Below are 21,982 nucleotides of genomic sequence, written 5' to 3' on the forward strand. Positions count from 1 at the left end.
CGCAGAGTGACGTCTAGCGGCAGCGCCTGGTTCGAGATAGCACATGTCTGATGCTCAGATGATATTCAAAGACACGCTATCTCGAACCAGGCACTGCCGCTAGACATCGCTCTACGCGCTTTGGAGTGCAGACTGCACAGAGTTCAAGCGCTTTAGACAAGTCTGTGGACAACTGTACTATAGTCATCAGAACGCCAGCCACCGCGACATGATGCCGAGTGCCTCACAGGGTGCAGATAAATTGTGCTGAACATATTTACTTTTGCAGGCAGATGATCACGCAGGGGCTAATCATTGGCTTTAATATTTTGTAGTTGTGACACACTTTCAAGCGTATTGACAGTCATTGCTCCATGCCTTTTAGCCCTTGAGAAATAACCCTTAACATACCATGCTATCCCATCCCATTTTTTTTGTTTTCTGCAATTTTCATTCCACCTGCAGTGTTGAGCCTAATTCTCATCATGTGAAATGCTCAGCATATTCCAGTGTAAGGACATAGGTTTGTTGTGCCTAATTAGTGGCTATCGATAGACAACTGAAATTAGAATTTTAGAGTTGGATGTTTGGTACAATGCAATTATCACACAACTGTGGTGTTTCACAAATCCTGAAGCAAACATTTTTTTTTATTGTGGGGTTGCTCAATCCTCAACTCTTTTCTGTTCTATGAACAGGGTCAAACATCCAGTATGGCTATAGCTTTCAATCTGTTAATAAAAAGGTCTACGTAAGTTATGCAGTTTGCATGGCCAACTTCTTAGCTAACAAAGAGGCAGAACAACGAAACAGTACGAAAGAAAAGCATGCAGAAGTCATCACACACAAAAAAGTGCTTAGTTAACTACCTTTTTACATTTGCTTACAATATGTATTGCACTGCCTAATTATTAGTGAGCCTAATTATGTGTGCCATAGATGGACTATGTACTGAAATCTATAAGTAGGATCATGCAACATTTTTAATATTGAATCCTGATTTTAAACATGCTTCTGGGCCATTCACCATTGTCCATTTCCTTTTTAGAAGTCTTTACTTACAATGTAGGAGAAAAGGTGCCACGGCCTTATTTATATAGTCCTAGACATGTTGCTAAGTGTGACGGAGAAGAGAAAACAAAATTCTTCAGATGTCTAAAAGGCAGGTGCTTTGTAACAGAAATAATCAAAGGAAGCACATATATGCACGGTATGATTTTTTTACTCCCAAATACACAGACTGTGATGGGTGCACGCAAACTATTTTCTTTGTCTCACTTGCACTGATTATTGGAGAGGCAGTTTGAAGACTAGGCATGAATAGTAAATAGAATCACGTCCTAGGAGACAGCATTAGTGTTGGAGAAGGTCTTCCAAAAAAAAGTCAAAATAGAATTTCTAACAGTTCAACTCTGTAGCTGTATGCTTGTGCCCAGGTGGACGCTAATGAGTATAACTATTCCCGAATCAGAATTTCCAATAATCAATTAGTTATGGCATACTAGTGTACGGGCATATTTGGTATTGGTATATGTCATATTGGTGCTTATGTCTATTCTGGTTTATTGGTTAAGACCTGTGAGTGCATAGGCTTATTTGGTTTATGGTTATGGTTTATTGATGCACTGGTCCAGGTTGTGTGCATGCACCTCAGGGCTATCGAGTTTCAAATAACGGTGCAGCAAATGCACTTTCATTACATCAGCAATCTTCATAGCGACGATTTTGCGCAGTCCACGGTGGCGCATTGCCACCTCACCAGGACTGCACCGACTCTGAAGGTAGTGCTTGAAGAAAGCTGCAAGTAGCCACATAAAAAAAACTCTGGCTGAGGCAATCTTCTATAATAAAATGAAAGGAATCCTAAGCTGAATATTTTCAGTACACCTCTCGAAATCACTTAATAGTCATAAATAAGAAAACATGCACCGCATAATTAACACAGGAAGCTACAAAAGGCAACAGTATAAAAAAGCTGCAATACGCAACTGCGGGAAGTACATGTGGCCAAGCATTCCTTAACCCTTTCAAGCCCCGTAATTTCAAATGAAATCAACAAACTTAAAAGGCCACCAGTTTTCAAATGAGTAAGGAAGTCCTATTGTTTTTGCACTAGTTCTGACATTAAGCAATTCATCAATATATGTTAGCGGCTTTTCCCCTGACCAACATATGCTATTAAGTCGAAAAGGGATACAGAACTGCGTACGCTTTGCTGTTGCCATCGGCTGGCATCACTTCCTCCCTTGCACCATGTAGAAGAAAGAAGACCATTTTGTTTTTCTCTAATTATATAGAAGGGTACAGGTAAACCTCATGTTACTCCTTCAAAATAAACTCTTTTGGCGAAACACATTTACAAGTGCTAAAATATTTCCGCCAATAATTCAAAATAAAATCACTGGAACCTAGAGGCCCAAATGAAGAATAATAAGCAGTGCAGTCATATTTGAGTTACCCGTGACTGCTTCTGTCGTACAAACATAGCTTCTTGTGCAGACTCTATGTAACAATAAATCTTCTTTCCTCCATAGCAGATGTCTCTACATTCAATGCAAACACTTTTCATGTGGAAAGGGAGAAGTTTCAAGAGCGGTCCACTACATGTGTAGGGTGTCAATTCATTCAATGAAGAAATAGCGTTCATGGCATGAACTCTAACACTAAGTATAACACAAAAGTATTGAGCCTCTATGGAATATCATCCGTGGCAGCAAAATTGAAAACTGCAAGACGATGCAGAATCGAGTGGTAAAGAAACTATGCTGAAGACTGAAAGCCATCCAGTTTTCTATCTTTGAGAAGTCAACCAACTCGCCCAACAGTTTATGCTATGCGTCCAAAAAAATCATCATGGGAAAATCCGTTTGTGGACGCTCCATGATAATGCTGAACAAGGCTGAATTCAAGGATACGAACCTCCACAGTAAGAACCACCTTCACCGTATCAATATTTCAAAATACTCTCTGCACCGACTCAATTTTTAAGGATTTCACATTACATAGTTTTAGTCAATGCAGAAACATGCTGTGAGCTCGAGGCTGAAAATCTGGATACTGAAAACATACTTGCCCTGCTTCTTATATGCCGCCTCTCAAAAAAACCAATGCTTGTCTTCAACCAGATCAAGAACTCCGCTCTCATAAGACCGCCCACTGGCCCTCAAAACAATGAAAAAATAACAGAGGTACAAGCTGTGTGTCCTGTCATTCTCGCATATTGTAGATGACCTATACTCCAGCAAAGACAAGTTCTGTTTCAAAGCAGTTGATAACAATTCAATTTTAGAAGTAATCACACAACTAAGCAATTTGCACTCACTAAGTCCGACTAATTCCATTTGGAATCATTAAAAAAAAACTGATAAAGAATCGATGGAACTTTAATTTTATGACCTCATTGAATTATCCCCTTCCTACATAAGATGGCCTCTGGATTTCAATTTTTTTATATGGAGCAGCTTCAATTTGGGCCAGAAAGGGTTAAATATCTGTGTAAAACAAGTGCATGCATACCATCCAGGGCAGCAAACTTTGCCGCGTCCAAGGCAGGCTTGGGCTTAGCCTTCGTACGGTTTGACATGCCACCTGTGACACTTCTGCCCACAAGGCCTGCAACAGAAAATATTTCAACGCAGGCCTCGCGGACAAATACGCTGTCCTTTTGGTGCTCCATCAATCTATCAAAGGCCACTTTTGGTATCCAAGTCCCGTTGCCCAAGAAAACCTGTAAAGAGATAGCAACAATGGTGAATGGCTAGGCCTTCCACTACACATTAAATGACCAATTTTGAACTTCAACAATCTAGTAAAATCTTGTAAAGTCTAGGAATAATGGATGTTGTATGATGGTACAACGGATGTTAACAAAAAAGGAACACACATTACACAAAGAACTACATTACAATTTGATCTATCTTGATAAAGAAATTTCTGGCTAGGTGCCTCAGCTTTTAGATTTGTCTTCATCCAGATCCTGAAGTGCCGGTCACCTAAAACTTAATTTAGCTCAAGAAGCTTTTAATATCTCAGCTTTCCTTGAACCACTTAACAGTGCAGCAGATCTTAAAGGTCAGCATAAGGTTCTTGAACTGCAATACGAATTAAAAGGCAAAGCTTACCACAAAACGTTTTTTTCATTTTAGCAGCATTAAAAGCAACATATTGACCTACTGCTGGTACAGCTGACATGACCAAGGCTTGTATACACAAAAGATTGTTAATGAACACATGGGCATAATTTGCCTCCAGGTTACTTTTCAGAGCACAAGGAGCTGACCTGCTCCATTCAGCATGCCAATCGATATGTGCTAAAGGCACTGCACACCCCACTGAAAAGTGTGCACAGGCCAGATGCGCCAGTGCATGAATGTGTGATAGAGATAAACTTTCTAGTCTGTAGGAAACAAACATCCACTCTATCTGCCTGCGTACTGTCAAAAGTGTGGATGAAAGCTTTACTTCAATGCAACATACTATTTAAGGCATACCCAGCACGTTGAGTAGCAAACTGCAGGAATGTTGTGCATCGCAATGTAGCATGTGCATGAGCCAGCTGCCTGTAGCTCTGCAAGATAGAGCAGTGGCTCTTGGCACCAGAGACAGTGCAGCTGTCCAGGTTCTTTTCTTTCTTCTGGGCAAATATATTAAAGTATGTTTCAACACAGTTCACTTGAGAGCTCAATGTTTGAGTAGATGAAGCGCACAAAAACACAGCACACAGGAAAAGAAAGACACGAGACAGGCACCTGTCTCGTGTCTTTCTTTTCCTGTGTGCTGTGTTTTTGTGCGCTTCATCTACTCAAGCTATGAACCAACTTGCCCAAGAATGGGTTCTACTGAGAACTCAGTGGTTATTTTTATTTCTCATTTCTGCATGATGCTTGCTGCGGTTTTTGCAATCAAGTACCAACTCGCCCATAATGCAGCTCTTTTGCCAGCATACGGCTAATATGCGCGTAGCAGCATAGTGGGGATGGAATAGGTGAACTGTACAAATGCGCATATTTATACAGTGCACCAACACTAATGTAGGATAAGAGTGAGTATCATCATAACGATGTTGCACAACTCGAAGGTGTAAGCATGGCCTATTTTCAGTCTACAGCCCTGGAAGGCTGTCAACAGGCAAGAAACCGCAACACTGGTTTAGGCTGCACAGGAAGAAAAGGCACGTACTATTTTGCCAACAGCTTCAAATCGTGCCGGTTCACTCTGGTTCGCTCGGGAGACTGCAGGTGTATTTTCTTTACCACAGTCAGCTGCTGCAGGAGGGCACGGTGACTGCTGTAATGAATGCCTCGGCGCAGGCCCACTAGCTGGTACGGTCCTGGAGACGACCGCTGATTTGGCTGGAAGAGTCGAAACAAAAAGCTTACCACGAGGTTTAGCACTGAGATATTTCTCTATAAAGTGAAGTAGGTTTACTATTAATTTATTTAATTATCTTCTGTTTACTTATACCTTACAAGCCTGCAAGGGCATTGAATAATGTGGTTACAGGTTAATAACAAATACAAAATTGCAAAATAAGCTTAGCAGAGTAAAAATTAAAGAATAAAAACTGCATGAAAGGTATAACATTATACAATACTAACAAAAACCGGTTGTCACGAAAACATAAAAACAGAGTGAAAAAGAAACAAACAAAGGCAAAAACAAAAAAATAGACATGTTTGTGCTGCATTCTTCACAACACTGAACATTGCACCAAAACTGAAATGCAAATTCTATGTTGGTGTACTAACAGGCCCTCTACAAGCCAGAGTCCTGGCTCTTTTCAGTTGGGTTATGAAGGCTGACGTCCATGGATTCATTTGGAACAAAGTATGAAATCAAGTATTGTGCTCGAGAAAAACAGCAAGGCAATCCTTTGTGAAAACAATTTGGCTATAGGGTAGGAAAATCATGAAATCACAACGAATCAGTAGGGCAGTATTCAAGAAAATGGCGGAAACAACACGAGCATGACAAAGTGTGGGCGTGGAACACAACACTAACAAGAGGTTCTTCCAAGGAATCTCGTCTTATAATGGTGTGGAAAATCAATAATTAAGAAAAAGGAAGGAATCATACTCCACAATACGGTATTGTGACAAACTCTTGAAACTATTGCTCATACACATGGCCATAAAGAAAAGTTTGTACACTGCCAAGTTCTCGGTTGGAGACCACCTGCACAGTTGTGGTATACCCTTAGAAGGAAGGGACGGCAGCTGAAATGCCGTACTCTGTTCAATCCCAATAAAGCCACTAGACATGCTATTCTGCGATAGCATTAAGGGTCCCATTCAGTGGAGAAACTGCCAGATGGTGTAAGTGCTGGCGTTGTAATGTCAAGAAAATCAGGATTGACTTAGAGGGTCGTGATGCCACAACCACATGACCTCGCGCAGGTAATTCGAACACCCCACAAAGATCACATAGTGCAACAGTGTTGACAGTACTACACTATTCCTGATTGGTCTACAGTGCTGTGACGTCTTTCCACCACCAATACGTAGTGCCTCCGGAGAAAAAAAAGCAATTTTATTTAAAAGAAAATAGGTTCAGCTGGGACTTGAACTGCTACGCCTTGACCATCAAGGAACGTTCATTCGACTTGAATAAAGAAAGACCTTGAGTGTCTCTTGGTAAATAAATAATAACAATTAAAATTAGAAAAAAATAAAAACAATAAAAGAAAACGAGAAAATAAAAATAAATAACAAACAAAAATAAAAACTGCTCGTGTCTACTAAGTGATATGCGAAGAGGACACCAGGCCACTGAAGGGACCTTTTAATGCTATCGCGTCATACCCTTAAGACAGAGCTCAAGTGACACCGAATTTTTTTAAAGGCAACACTTCAAAGCTGCCACACATGCAGATAGACAGGCATTGTTTTAAAGCAGTATTAGCCACGTAGCCTTTTTCTTTTTGATGCCAACTCCAACACCTGCAAAAGTGAACAGACAAATAGTGCACATAATGAGAACCCAGCTACGTGTTTAGTAGCACTATCTTGTCACATTTGGAAAGAAATTTTTGAAACAATAAAAAGGCTGCTCATCCCAGGTTTCAAAGTTTGGCAATAGTGACTATTAAACAATGTGGTGGGTTCAGTTCTTGCAAAAGAGCATGGCACCATTGAGGACTGCCTTTCTTTTGAATTCTTTAAGAGAAAAACCACCACCCATTTCTGTATTCTGCCAGTACTAATCGCTGGCTTATGCTTAGAGGTACGACTTATCAACATAGCACTTTTTACCGCTTACCTTGTATAACTAGTTCATCCTGTATGGTTTCACATACGATGCCACAAATGCCTGGCAGTGTTATTGGTAATGTACTAATAATCGTTGCAAGTAGTTCAGGTGACAAGCTGCATTCGTCTGCTCGCAGAATATCAACACAAATCGAGTTTGCAAGTAGGACTAACTAAAGGCTTAAAAGCGTGCTCTTCGAAGTGTCCAGCATCAGGTCATCAGCAGGCTTTGACGCTCTTCGACAAGTGATGTGGGAGGTGAAGTAAAATGCAGTCTCTGGTCAGTTCATTCCTCACCCGACATCCTTTGTTGCCACTTTGGTGTAATTAAACCAACCACTGGAATGCTCCAAATATACGTGCATACAATATTTTTAGAAACTTAGCAGTCATGTCAACAAATGCTGGATGCAACCGCTGCAAAAATCTACGAGTCTTTCCTCACAGCTTTGTTGCAGTACTGCGCCCTTCTCTCCTTGCGAGTCCTCAAAGTTTGCAGACGTTTCATCGTTTTGTATCATTTCGAGGCTTCGGTGAAACAAGAAACCAATAGACATGCAAAAATCAAGGTACCAATATACAATGCACTCCTGCATTAAATGGATGGCGCAGCAGGTGGCGTTCTGAAGACACTTCGTCAGCCTTCGAATTTTGCACTCCATGCAGAAGAGCCATGCAGAAAAGCTCATTTCCTCAAAGCAAAGCATCAGCCTTTAAAATTTTGCACTTCAAGTTAATATATTCCCTAGCAGCAAATTCTGGCTTGGACTCGACTTGTTCCACGCTTGTGATATATAAATACATTATAACTTCTTGCTTTACACAGTTCCAATTTCACAGAAGCAACATGCTTGTGATATATAAATACATTATAACTTCTTGCTTCACACAGTTCTAATTTCACAGAAGCAAATTAAGTTATGTGCATTATCATCATCATCATATTTATTTCAACTTGCAGCACATTTATTACATAGAATTATCAGTTTTACAGAAGGTCACGAAGTATAACGGACCTCCTATCAGAAAATGAAAAAATTTGTTGCTTTTGCTATAAGGTGGTTAGATAAGAGAAAAATACAGGAATGTGAAACGAAGAAACTTCAGGGTACAATGCTAGTGATCTGTGCAACTGGGAAAAGGTGTGCAAAAAGCTTGAAATACAGTAACGATGAACATAGCACAGGTAAGGTATGCATTCAATTTGTTAAAGAACCAATACTAGGTAGCAAACTAAATGCACCAGTCAGGAAAGCAAGACATGGCAGAAAATAAGTTTTTCATGAGTGGACAAATGAGTTCAACTTATGGTGCGATCCGATTCCAGGTGGCAGTTAATTCCACAATGAAAAGCCCGAAGAGTATGCTGCTTTCCGTAATTAGTGCAGACTTTTGGTAGTAAGTAAAGTTTTTCAGTACATCTAGTGTTATTTTCGTAGAACAGTTCTGATGACCCAGCAATAAAGACAATTTGGTCATGTGCACCAAAGATAAGTGATACCAATCTGAGATGACACTGTAACTGTAAATTGTTGGGTTTAACTCCCTAATACAACACATGGTCTATGTGGGAAGCTGTAGGGAAGGGCTCCGGAATAATTTAAACCACCCGAGGTTCTTTTTAACGTGTGCCAATACCGCACAGCACACGGCTACTTCTTGTATTTCACCTCCATTGAAATATGGCTGCCACAGCCAGGATCAATCCCGCGACCTTGGGGTCAGCAGCCCAACACCAAAGCCACAAGAAGAAGCCACCAGATCCCAGAGACTAGGCTACAGCGCCACAGACTTCAAAACGGTGATCACGAAGTCCTTATCGGTGTAGACATCACGAGTTTGAATCGAATGGAGGGGAAATTTTAAGATACGGGTTCCTCAGCAATAAATGTGCCATCAGCCTAGCCAGCGAAAGTCAAATGATTGATTTTTACAGAGAACAAAAATTGGATGGAGTGGTCGTATTCCCTTGGGCATCATCTGGTTGTTATTGCAACTCAGATAATTACTCAAGAAATTTAACACCCAATGAGCCCAACTGTGACTCTAGTCAGAATTCTTGAATCAAATTGAAATTAAAAGTCTTAAAAGAAGCCCATTCAAACGCCGAAAGCTTATAAACCAACTCATGCTAACTCAAACACCTAATTTTAACCATTTTTTTTTTTTTTGAGGGGACCTGAAAAATGATGCGGAAGGTGAAGCAGAAATGACCACATTGAATTTGTTTGCTGCTGTTGCAACAAATGCAGGCAAACAAGAGCACTGAAAGGTGGCTTACATTGAGGTCCCAGCAACTGAACTGCTCTTGAACTAGGAGCACATTGAAACACTTGAAGCTTCTGTAATGCATAATGGTGGTTCAACAGTGCAAACACACACAGACCAAGTAAGAGACGAGGCAAAGAACACATTGTCTTGTGTCTCGTCTCTTACTTGGTCTGTGTGTGTTTGCGCTGTTGAACCACCACTATTCATCAACACCAACTAGCCCAATCTGCAGTTCGTCTGTGATGCCCTCATGGTCACCTATCCAGGCCTGCAATGTGGACAGGCGGTTCGTCGTCACAGTGCCCACGATGCAACATGCAACCCGCACTGTGAAGAGACGGCTTGTACAGGTACGTCATTTTTACGCAATATTTAACCAACTACCTCGGTCCAGAAATTGTCATCTTAGGCTCACAGATTTTACACCACTCTGAATATGCGATGGAGCTCTTTTCTTCTGTGTGCCATACCAAGTTACAAAACATGTCAAGCACCCCATTGAGACAGCACAGGCATTGCAATGCCCGCATCATCTCTCGACTTTTATACTCTTATTAACCATAACACTATGACAACTACTATTGAAGCATTATCTGTGAAGGCATATGGTGGCGTGCTTAAGAGTTTTGTTGCGCTGCTGGTCCGTCAAGAAAATCTGGCATTCAAGACATGTGATAGGGTGCACCAATGCTTTGTGCTTACCAACCATGCAATATAATGCATATGAAAAAGATCATGGCTTGCACTACAAAAAGGTTCATAACTGTGACTCATCTCTGAATGCAATAAAAGAAAAATTTACTTCAAACTCTAATAGCATTTCCAAGTAACTCTATCAAAACAAAACCACTGATCACACACCTCGCCATCACTCGAATTAGTGGGACTAGACTTCATTGGAAACTGGAATTCTTGCATAAATACAAACAAGATGCAGATTGCTGCTTTGCAGCAACATGGTCCTTGTTCAAAAAGTATCCTCCTAAATTCATACAGCTTCCCCAAGTGCATCAATTAATGTGGGTCAAACACATCACATGATATGAAAAAGTAGATGTCTATGGGTGATTATTCTGTTTATGGCAGTTCATTTGCAACTTGCAAAAAATTCTTTTTAAACAAAAGTGTCATTGAATGCCTTTCATGCCTTGCATTTCCGCAAGTGGCTATTATCTGCAAAGGCCATAGGACACTGATCACATTACTATGGATTCTTGTTCATGTGAACGCGAAAGTGTCTTGTCAGGGCAGTCCTCTTTGTGAAGCGCTTGTTGCAGTGATCACACCGGTACGGCCTCTCGCCCGCATGGATGCGAAGGTGATCTATCAGGGAGGTGCTCTGTATGAAGGCCCTGCCGCAATGCGTGCACCGGTATGGCTTCTCGCCCGTGTGAATGCGAAGGTGCCTTGCCAGGTGGTCGCTCCTTATAAAGTCCTGGCCACAGTGGCTGCACCGAAAGGGGCGCTCTCCGGTGTGTGTCCTCTCGTGATTCTTGAAATGAGAGCGAACAGCCGTGCAGTAGCCACATTTGGAGCACTGAAACCATTGCCTTTCTACTTGTGATTTCAACAGTACACCCGCTGAGCCGTCATACTCATTCCCAGCAGTGCTGACGAAGCCTGCACAACAAAAGAAAGCATTTGTGTTTCCTAAAATGTGAAGGACATTAAAGAATGGTCAATGCACGGTGAGGATGCCATTACTCAAGCCTTTTTACACTGCTGGCATGTGTGGCGTCAAAATTCAGACAGTCACAGACAAAATTGAGCAATTCGAAATTCAATAGAGGCAATGCAGTTTTGAACGAGAAAAATTTTTTCCACTGAAACAGACATGCACTTGAGATTATGGCCTAAGGCTATAAACAGCCGATCATTGAAAATTCGGGACATTTAAGCTCCACCTCAAGGGTATGACATGATAGCAGTTACGAGTCGCTTCAGCGGCCTGGAGTCCTTTTTGCATTTACTTTGCAGACACAGATACTGTCCTTTACTTATATTTTCTACTTTTCATTCTTTTTAGTATTTTTTTCTTTCTTTCTTTACTACAAGGCCTTTGCTCTGTGTCAAACGAATGTGCTTAAATGGCCTAGGAGCAGCATGTCTGACTCGCAACGCAAAGGTCATGGGTTTGATTCCCAGCTAATTTCCCCAATTTTCTTTTCAGCATAATCAATTTACTTTACAACCTTACTTGTCATAAGGGCATTTGAGTTTTGCTACGACCTCGTAATCAGAATTTAACTCATTTGCACAGCTCAACGTGCGAGTCCCTCTGGAGTTTTGCTGCATGCCGAAGCTGCTGCTTTTTCCCCTAAACGAGACTCTTAATGCTGTCACATTAAAAAAAATAGAGTGGAAATTGCAGGAAAAATACTACAGAAATTCAGAGTTCCCCGTAGCTTTTGATACTGCTGTTCAGAAAAATAATAAAGATGCAACAGCACGCCATATTGTCATCTGATGAAAGAAACCATCAAAATAATGAAAAATCTGACAGAATCGATTCTGTAGCAGAAAGGTGCCTACTGAAATTCTTTTCATTCATTCCACGTGCTATGAAGACACATATTTGATGGTCCACTGCCATACACAGGAACATGCAAAGATGTTCTACAAATGAATGATGGCTGCAACAACACTAAAACACAAGAAAATAGCGCCGGCTGTCAATAAGTTCCTATTAATAAAATCTATTTTCTTCTTGCCACAGACATTGAAGTGAGGTGATATGACTATGAATGGGCCTTCGTCACACTCTTGTCAATCATGCTTAAGCAATAGTCATAAACACTTTATGCAAAGGACTCTTGAGCTGGGACCCAATAGAAGCTGGTGGCAAAACATACAAACAACTGGGAGGCAAATTAAGGATGCACAAAAAAGGCTTATTTTCAAAATCACACATAAAGAGAAAAATTTCACCTGAAATCCAAATGCAACACTAACAATTAATGTTTACGCGACACACCATGCGTAAAAGCTGCCGTGGTACAAAACTCAAAAGCAGAACAGAGCACACGAAAGCACACAGGCGGCATAAAAAAACTTGAACAGGGAAGAAAGGCACAAAATTCCATTTCCCATTATGCGAAGTGCAAATGATGCCTTCTGCTCACGAGTTCCATTCAAACATGCTTGTTATTGTTATTCTTTCTTTTGTGCACAGTGTACAATGACAAAAGACATCATGAGTAGAACTATAAAGAAAATGACACTCAAAATAAGCATCACAAGTCACATAGTGTTACAAATGCTCTAGCAGACTCACTGTCCTTTAGCAAAATTTGCATTAGAGGCATGAACCAATTATAAGGGCTACCATCACTGCTTACAAAACTATACACTAAGCTAGTTCAGTCTTCGCATAAAAGTTATCAACGCCTGCTTTTGATACCTAGATGTGCCACATGGGCCACAAAAATTCCTAGAAGTTCAGGTTGCCTATATGGGCGACAGCACTTTATAGCTGATCAATTAGTTTGCTTTGGTTTATGGGGCTTAACGTCCCAAAGCAACTAAGGCTATGAGGGACGCTGTAGTGGAGGGCTCCGGATAATTTCAACCGTAGAAGGCAGCAACAGTATTGAGGAAATGCTAGAACAAAAAACTTGATGAAAAGGTTAGCAACAGCTGCATACAGAAAAGCAGTTTCATGTTTCATTCTTCCCAACATTGCAAATTGCACCAAAATGAAAATGAAGATATTATGGTCCTCTACAAGCCTGTGCCATTTTTTGCTTCAGATTGCTTGCATATACTGATATTCACATATTCATCTGTAAGTTAAGAACACAAGTTAAAAGCACATGCAAAGGACTCTGTTACACGATAGGACAGTTATAATCAGTCTGCCAAAGCAGCCATTCATGAACATGGCAGCAGAAATAACACAAGCAAGGCAAAAGGTTTAGGCATGAAAAGCACAATGAAGACAACCTTAATCCAAGAGACACTGCCGTGCAATGCTTCAGGAAAGAAACATCTAACACAGTTAAAAACTGACAAAATGGTTACAACTATGCAACGCGAGATTCAGCGATAGCTGTGTAGGCATTTAGTTTTGGCAGGCGGCTGTTCCAAACAGAGCCACCCGTAGGCTTGTGCGACCCATGGAGGTTGGCCATGACACAAAGTGACATCAGACAAGACACAGACGCACGGCATTAATAAAGACCTTAACACTCTTACGTGGTGTCATGTGGGATGATAACCATACCATTTGCCATGATAACCATGGATGGTAACCGTGGTAATGCACCCACTCGTTACGCCGACAGCAACGCGCAAGCCAGCTAGGAACGGGCGCCTAACAGCCATCTCTGTAAAACAAGTCAAAGGAGACTGCACCATGCTTTATGGCGTGGTAGCAAGGTTGAAGCCCAGTATTGTTGGTGCATTCATACACATGGCAATTGTGAGCTGATGTGCCCCACTGTGTCCATGTACAAGACACTATTGTGAAGGCTATGACCTCCAAACGTTACTCAGCCTGTGAAGACAAGACATGGCAGCAGTTGTTTTCAAGCAGTGGTCGGCGGAAAACTTTTGCTTTGTCTTCTCGATGTCAGATCCAATGCCTGCGAACATGGAGAGATGAAGGGTGCATGTAAACAAAACCGGATGTTTCAAGCAGCAGCTGCTCCAAACGTTTCACAATCAAAATCTCAATGTTTGTCATCGTTTTTAGAGGAAAATTTGTGAAGCAGAATGACAATATAAGCTTCGAAGGGTTTCAATTAAATGCAACAGTTGTATGGCACGTTCAGTGTCTGCACAAGTGCATATGGCACTTTTCAAGAGTGCCTTTCTCAGCAATATGATCTGATAAAAAGCCAAAGCTGCACACATATGCTGCCGCCTGCATATATGTGTCACGATTTCTGCAGAAGTGACCCTTATTAATAAATGCTAGTTATCGTACAGCCCGCAGAGTATCTAAACTGGCCACGAGTGACTCAGAGCACGAGAAAATATTTCTACTGAAGGCAACTGTTGCGAACAGAGTTCGGAGCACACCGCACGGTGTTGACACATGGCCGCACAGCTGCGCACGAATGTAAACAGAGCACTCAGTGGTGTTCGCTCTTTTGCTGAATGGAACCATTCAGTGCCTATTCACGACTGAGTGGTTAGACAGTCTCTATGTCGTGACGCAAAAATTAGCTGAAACGTTCGTCATTGCGCGCAGACTTCTGGCTTGGCGCGCACAGCACTTTCTAGGGCCTTAAGCACACAACGACAGATACCAATCGTAAATGCCTGAAATTGTAGCTGGCGCCTGAAAAACTTGTCGCAAGAATGCAGGCAACGCTCTTCGAAACTGACTAGGCGAGCAACACGCAATGACGCAACCATGGACGCGACAAACAGCTACTTGTCCTACCTTATCCACTTTTGCGCCATCTGTGCCATTCCGCAGGCTTTGAGCACACCGATTAAAAACCTTGCTTTCCGAAAAATTGTCTTTTTTCCTCTCACAGATGTCGCGACAGTCGGTTGATTTAAAAACGGGCTAATTAGAGCGACGATTATTGGTACTGCGAGTTTCGCAGGTTTCACTGGGAATCTAGCCTATCAAAACATGAATGAACGGCAACTGTGATGACTGTGAATAGAAACCCTATGGTGACAACCGTGACAACTGCGAGTTTCAGCGACGTTTCAAGCTTGGAGGAAGGGTGCAAAGGTGCCATGCTTTCTGCCCGAGTTACAGCTGGGTTCTGGCGCTTGATCCCTAAGTGAAGGGTTGTAGGTTGACTGGAAAAAAAAAAAAAAAAACGCGTACGCGGAAGCTTGCGCTACGACGGCAGCTTGCCTGTGTTCTTGAAGCGAGAGCAGCGAAAGCTACTGTGCTTCGTTGTGTGCTTGCCGAGCCAAGCGCCTGCGTTCTCCACTGAAAACGGGTCGCCTAGAGGGTAGCGCAGAGCGCGAAGTAGGCGGAGCACAGTGATAGATGAGCCATGCACCGCAAATACAAAAAGCAGTAAAAAAAAAAATCTACGTCAACCCCTCCGCCCTCTTTCCTTCTCCTTTCCCACACCTCACTGTGAATGTACTCTCATCAGACAAGTCCAACCCCCTGAGCTTAATTATAACCTAGCTCTACAGCAACCACGTTGGCCTTCCCTGCTGTCGGGATGTGGCGCGGCTACCCTGATAATACAGACACGTATTGGTATCTTTTCCCCGCGTCAACCTGCAATGAGCCCTTGCCGGGAAAGCTGGCACTTTGTCCAACGCTATGGCTGGTTAAACCATCGCACTGTACTGAGTTTGAACCGATGACTCGGACCTAAAAGACCAAGTTTTCTCTATCTCTGTGGTCAGCTGCCTTGATACGTTGAAGCACTCAGTTCATCTCGATCATCCTCCCTTTTAAAAAAGTTATTCATTCCGTGGAGTTTTAGCTGACCTAGCAGACAGAATCTTTCCTTGCTTTAATTTTCTTCCAAATTTCTTGATGTCACACTTGTGCTTTTTATTCTCTGTTCCGTTTTTGAGTTGTGTGCAATGACAAGAGCACACAACGCAAATCAACATCACATAACACTTCTTGATTAAAATTCCAGTGCAGTTTTGTTCTGTTTCACTAATTTCACATCAGAGTTTTTTGCCAATTGCGACTATACAGTTGTTCGACTACCAATTTGATTGGCATTCAAGATTCTTTGTTCCACAAAATTTCATTCGCAGTTCCATTACATGGGTTCAGCATGTGGCGTAGTTGAATTCTTGGTGCAAATTTGCTATCATTATTCATTGGGTGTAAATGATGCGATCTAACAATTGTCTTTGATGCATATAGAATGGCTTAGACGTCACAACTCAAACTTCACACCTTTAAAGAGGCTCTGAAACTCCATTCAATAAAGTATCTGTGTGTATGGAATATTGCAGTAGGTTGAGGTTCACAAATATCGTTTTGCAAAATTTTTTTTAATGCTCTTTGTAGAAGTGGAGTTATCTGCGCTCAAAATTTTAATTTCACTGTTTTCATGCCTCTCCTTCTCTTGTCATTTTTGTGTGCTCAAAGGCCTTCATTCCTCAGTGAGTCCGTCCGACACAACCTTCAGTGCCAGCTGCTGGCATGTGCAGAAATCTTCTGAAGGGGCGGAGCTTCCTGACCCACCGGCACGACACGGCTGACTGGCTGCTGCCACGGTAGTTGTAGAATGTCTGAAAGAATCTGACTGGTAGTCATTTATAAGCTTATACATACATGCGCATGCTGCATGAAGGAGGGAGTGAGTTTGAATAAATCGCTGGTAAGGGCTCACCAACTTTTGAGTGCAATTTTGGATTCCCTGCTGTGCATGGAGGCGTAATAGTTGGCTCAGACCCTCATGACCACACAATCTAGTGATTAAGCTTGTTTACACACCATGCTCAAAAAGTATTACAACACCCCTTTAAAACTGATCCTGTTTGATGGCTTTCATTATTTGAGATTTCATTGGGCAAAAGCTGGTGACAGGGTGAAGATGTGGCTATGTAGGGTGTAATGCTTTGTGCACCTTTTACTGTGAAAGCAGTGCTGCTGTACCTCTGTCCCGAGATCTGCTGTCTGCTGAAGTGAAGTGTCCAGTCCAAGTGAGAAGCCTCCACCCTTCACCTCCACCCTCCAGAAGCTCCATTGATCACCCACCCACCCACCTAATTCTACTCTCCACACGCTCCACCCACCACTAACTGACCTACCTCCACAGGGCACTCCATCCTATGCCACCCTTGACCCACCTCTGCCCACCTTCTCCCCCCAGAAAAATTCTACTGTGTGTGCGAAGCCTCGGCTCAGAGTAAAAGCATCAAAGTAATCATTGAAGGTAAATCCAACTACTTTCGCAGAATTGTTGCATCAAATGTCTGATCGTCCCATAATTTTTTTATGAACAGTGTGCACTGCTCAGAATTCACACAGTGGCTCACATTATTTGTGGCTTCTCACTCAATTACAATTTCAACCGCCTTCTTTTGAAGATAGGCTGTTTATGACTGGTCTTGGTGATATAGAGTTTTTATAATGCCATCAAAAATAACCAACTAGCTCCACTGCTGCATTTCTTTAATTCCATCAAAAATGTACTACCAACTAGCCCTTGTTGCTGCCTTGCTTGTGATATAAAGGCCACACTGTTTTCAAAACAAGGTCATGTACATCGAGTTTCAGAAAGTCTTGTAGTCACCGTTGCGAGCATGTGCATGGTACCAGACACACCTTGCACCACTGCGAGACATTATTTTTATTGTACTTACAGGATACCCGCATGTCCTTTACGACCTGTGTGTCCTATGGTCATGGCTGTAGCTCTCATGTTCCTGAAGATTTGAAGCTCTCCAGTCACTCTGAACGGTTTCTTTCTGTTTTCTTTGTCTTTTGCAGACAGTGCTTCATGCATTGTTTCTGCATGTTTAAATCTTTGCCTGGCTATGCAAGATCCAAGGCGTTCCTTTGTATGTTTTGCTTTTTAGCCTTTCCAAGCACCTCATTGTTGTCATCTGTCACGTGGCTTGTGGCTTCTCTATGGGCCTTCATCTTTATCGAGTGATGACCCAAATTGCACTGCAATCATCACTTCTTCCTGACCTGACTTATTGTAATAGCATTACAGTCCAGGGCTCCTTGGTGACACCTTATTCAATGAGGAAGTGCCTTGTTATGTCAAGCAGTGCTTGCTTCAACTTTTCAGCATTTTTTTTCCACTCCGGTGTATGGGTAACGGTTAGCTGCTGCTTTAAGGCATACATGGCCTCATAAAAGCAACAGCATAGACGGTGGTACCATGAACAAATGGCAGTCATACCATCTGTATGAGGGATCTAACTGAAGTAGATTGCATGGTGGTGTCATCTGGTGGTGTCATGTTGCACTGCTACCAGGCACTACGTATGCCAGTAGTATACGAAAGCACAAGAACATCCTCACTGAACATTAATTCTTGAAAGACAGCCCACTCTCATCTATGAATTGAGCCACATCCCTCAGATTTTTCTCCTCTGTGCAGGTCATCACCTAGACAAAAAGTGCAAGCAAGAAAGTGGCGGTTCCTGTACTACAGCCTTTTACAGCGACTTTAAAGAACCATCAAAGGTCATATATTGGAGAGTGGCACCTTCAGTGCAGTCATTACAGCCAGGGCTTTGCAAGAAGGAGCATGTTGATTGATTGTGTGCACATTTCTGATTTTTCACCGTTTTCACTCGTGACACATATTTATTTATTGTACATAAAGCCAATCTCGTATGAAATTATTATTTAGAACGGCACATGTAAAACTAAACATAGGAATAAACAAATAAGGCAAATTAGCATGGTAATAATAAAAGCAGCAATGCATAGTGTCCTGGTAGTAAGGGTATTTGATACACAGCACAAATAAATCCAAGTATCGAAAATAAACTTCAATTGCGTACACTAAAAGTGGATAATATTTACATTCAACAAAAAATTAATACTGGATGCAGTTATTAGCAAAAGCTGATCTGCTATAAAGATTCCTTTTTGTGATTGTTCAGTACACATAATGTCTACTTGTGCATCAGTTTTTTATTTGTTGATTAATTTGCTTGGCTTCTTGTGAAATAATCATTGCAACGTCAATTTCCTTGACCTGAGACACAAAGTTTTCACAGAATTTTGACAGTAGGCACCATTTTCTGATGTTTTTTTGTCTTTTCCTTTTAAAGACACATTATCTTGCGTATATTTGAGAGTTCAGTCAATATTGCTAATGCTGTGGCTTGTTTTTAACTCAGCATATTTTAACACTTGTTCCTCTTACCTCCTTTGTTGCTCGACATAAAACTAGTGATATGAAATGTAGCATACTGCTTATATATTTGTTGCATATGTGACCAGCACTGATCTCTGGTCATACAGTGACTCACAGTACCTGTAGTTTTCAATGTGTTGCTGTTAGTGACAATGTAAATGATGGTTTTTTCACAGCCTGCGTTCTTTATGAGAACTCTATGCCAGTGTCCCTGTAGGAGGTCGTTTGTTTCGTGTTTGAGTCAAGTTGAAGTTTGACTTACTAAGCTTGACACCGCATTTGATTGTGTCACAAAAACCTTGAGAGTAGCATTAAAGCTTCTCTAACTAATTTTGTAAGGGCTATGCGACTTCTCACCAGCACTTGGCAACATTTGCATGTGCTTCATGTTTCTGCTACAGTGTACTCTCTTCTGCTATGCAGGCTTTGTCGCCACATGTCATAGCCCTGACTTGCCACTTGGTAAACATTCTTATGGAAAGGGGCGGCTGCTACGGTGCCATCTGTGCAGCTGTACCATGTTACACCCACCTGAACAATCGCAAGAGAGTTCTGACTGGTACAGGAGGTGCACTGGTGTGGTGACTTATGCAGATGAGGCATCCAGTGACGTACCTTTGCAGGCATTTGGGCAAGAAGCCGTTCCACTGGCATTTGCCCCCCATGGCATTCACAGATAAGACAGGCCTCATTATACATTTGCAAACGTGCACAGCTGAAAATTACTTTAAATGTTGTTTTTGCCCCATTTCATGTGAATGCAGGGCTCTGGTGACAGCACAAAAAAAAAAAATCATGCTACATGTTCTGCTGCTTCAAAAAGTTTTCGCATCTTCTACTGACTCCCAGCAATGCTAAGCATTGTCAGCAGCATTTGTGCAAGAGGTATGCCAGTCTAGCGACACTGTATTTCTTCATTGAGTTCCTGTTATAGGCCTGATACATTAGTGTCACATGCGTCAGGAAAATTTATACTCAATTCATTTTCTCCTCTTAGAATAGCTTCAAGCTGAAACTAACCTTCACAATATGGTTCTGCCTTCTTTACCTGTGTTTGTTCTTATATTCTGCTCTTTTCATGTCTGTATATATTGTTTTAACACTGCAACAATGTACTTGAGGTCTGTGATCACATTCTTGGCCTTGACATTTGTCTGCAACCCATGCTTCCTGACCTTTCACCTTTTATATTTCAGTGTTTGTTATGATGTGGTGAATGCAGATGTATTAGTGCTTCATCGAGGTTTATCTTTACGTAACAGTTGTTAATTTACATTGTAAACACATCTTCTCCAGTTGTGGCAACAGTTACAACTGTGGCTGAAATCTGGTGAAAATGGAAGTGCCATTGATGTATTTGAGGAGTCACATTGGTGAAGTTTCTGCACTGTTCATTCTTCAGTGTTTTTTGCTTATGCTTGATGTCTTTTGCAACTTTGCTCTGCCTACGCAGGAAGGAAGGGAAAAAATGGCTGTCTTGGCTATGCAAGTGATGTCCTCGTCTAGCGGCACCTGAGAATACGTGGAATAGGGTTCCTTCTTGGCTTGCCTTTCCAGACAATTCTGGTTTCACCTGTGCCCTGATTTGTTTTGCTGCCGTCTTGGGTTGTGTGCAACGTGTGGTGGTCTTTGGTTTCAGGGTGTCGAGAGAGAGCTGACCTTAAGTTACATGTCTTGCCTGTCCTTGATAAAATTTTCACAAATTGTGTGCATACATCATCCACTTGTGCACGCAATTTCGCCTCGTTTTGTTTTTAGCTTGTGCTGGGTGCCCTTTTAGAGCTTCACAGTAAGAACGTTGTGTTCTAGTGCTTTTAGTTATGTTTTACATACAACATAGCTTTATGGTGCTATAAATTGTAAAAACAGCAGAGTTTGGACCTTACCTTATTGTTAGTGAGGTCACTGGGACTGCATTTTGCTATGATAGGAGGCATAATTTATTTGATCCAGTGGTGTATTCTTGTAATGGTGCTGTGCAATCCACACATTGCTAAATGGATGTCTTAATGAAACCTCACTGGCTATAGAATGCATGCGGATAATTACCAACAAACAACTGAAGCACAAGCACAGTTGTTCCTGATGATGTTTCATTGCACAAGAGGATTGTTTGCTAATTTGCAGGCTTACATCACTTATTGATTTATCAGTGCGATATTAACTCCCCTGAGGTACAGCTCACAAAAAAAGGTGGTAGCATTATTATTTGAAAAAAGACAAGATTACCCACATTATGAAGGGCCTTGCTTGGATTGCCACTAGATATTATAAGTCTATATGCTACACTGCGTTTGATGCAGCCTGGATAGATGGCACTGCTTTGCATGTGGCCTTAGCTCTTGTGTTTCTGTATTCAAAATATGAATATGCAGAAAAAGTTAAAGAATGACCGACACTGCCACGCTGATCAAATCTGAGAAGTGCATTTTTTCCCCTTTTTTCCCCTTGAATAGCATTGATTGAAAATCATGCCGTGACTCTCATTATATGTATAGACTTCATCTCAGTCACAATATTGCAGCCAATCTCTTTCAGTAACATGATATTCATATGTGTACTCTGTCCCACCTGTGAAGTGAACTATCTTGCAGCTCTAACCTGTTGTGTCCAAGCTTATCAAACACCTTTGGTATACATGTGTGCTGTCACTACGCCGGGCCATGCATGTCATCAGAGTTGTGAGAGTCGTATACGGAAGTACTATGA

The 21,982-nt window shown here is 41.7% G+C and overlaps 2 protein-coding genes across 2 annotated transcripts; both read right to left on the reverse strand.

Moving 5' to 3' along the window:
- Nucleotides 1-539: 539 nt before the first annotated feature.
- LOC144106799 (uncharacterized) lies at nucleotides 540-14,059 on the reverse strand. The gene is made up of 4 exons (XM_077639744.1): nucleotides 13,975-14,059; nucleotides 5,158-5,330; nucleotides 3,496-3,706; nucleotides 540-1,777 (listed from the first exon to the last, which is right to left on the reverse strand). The coding sequence occupies exons 3-4, from the start codon at nucleotides 3,653-3,655 to the stop codon at nucleotides 1,587-1,589; spliced, it is 351 nt and encodes a 116-aa protein (XP_077495870.1). The 5' UTR covers nucleotides 3,656-3,706; nucleotides 5,158-5,330; nucleotides 13,975-14,059; the 3' UTR covers nucleotides 540-1,586.
- LOC144106797 (uncharacterized) lies at nucleotides 10,548-14,874 on the reverse strand. The gene is made up of 3 exons (XM_077639742.1): nucleotides 14,750-14,874; nucleotides 13,988-14,080; nucleotides 10,548-11,117 (listed from the first exon to the last, which is right to left on the reverse strand). The coding sequence occupies exons 1-3, from the start codon at nucleotides 14,856-14,858 to the stop codon at nucleotides 10,702-10,704; spliced, it is 618 nt and encodes a 205-aa protein (XP_077495868.1). The 5' UTR covers nucleotides 14,859-14,874; the 3' UTR covers nucleotides 10,548-10,701.
- Between the last annotated feature and the right edge of the window lie 7,108 nt (nucleotides 14,875-21,982).

The sequence above is a fragment of the Amblyomma americanum genome, chromosome 10 (genome assembly GCF_052857255.1).
Source record: "Amblyomma americanum isolate KBUSLIRL-KWMA chromosome 10, ASM5285725v1, whole genome shotgun sequence".
Lineage (NCBI taxonomy): Eukaryota > Metazoa > Arthropoda > Arachnida > Ixodida > Ixodidae > Amblyomma > Amblyomma americanum.

What these genes read in the sequence shown, in the direction of transcription:
- LOC144106799 (XM_077639744.1), bottom strand. Translation starts at nt 3,655, where the DNA reads ATGGAGCACCAAAAGGACAGCGTATTTGTCCGCGAGGCCTGCGTTGAA. An exon ending in AAAGTTTGCTGCCCTGGATG is followed by an intron (nt 1,778 to 3,495) that starts GTATGCATGCAC and finishes GGCTACTTGCAG; the next exon opens with CTTTCTTCAAGCACTACCTT.
- LOC144106797 (XM_077639742.1), bottom strand. Translation starts at nt 14,858, where the DNA reads ATGGTTGCGTCATTGCGTGTTGCTCGCCTAGTCAGTTTCGAAGAGCGT. An exon ending in ATTTCAGGCATTTACGATTG is followed by an intron (nt 14,081 to 14,749) that starts GTATCTGTCGTT and finishes CCATGTTCGCAG; the next exon opens with GCATTGGATCTGACATCGAG. An exon ending in GTCTTGTCTTCACAGGCTGA is followed by an intron (nt 11,118 to 13,987) that starts GTAACGTTTGGA and finishes TTTGTTGTGCAG; the next exon opens with GCTTCGTCAGCACTGCTGGG.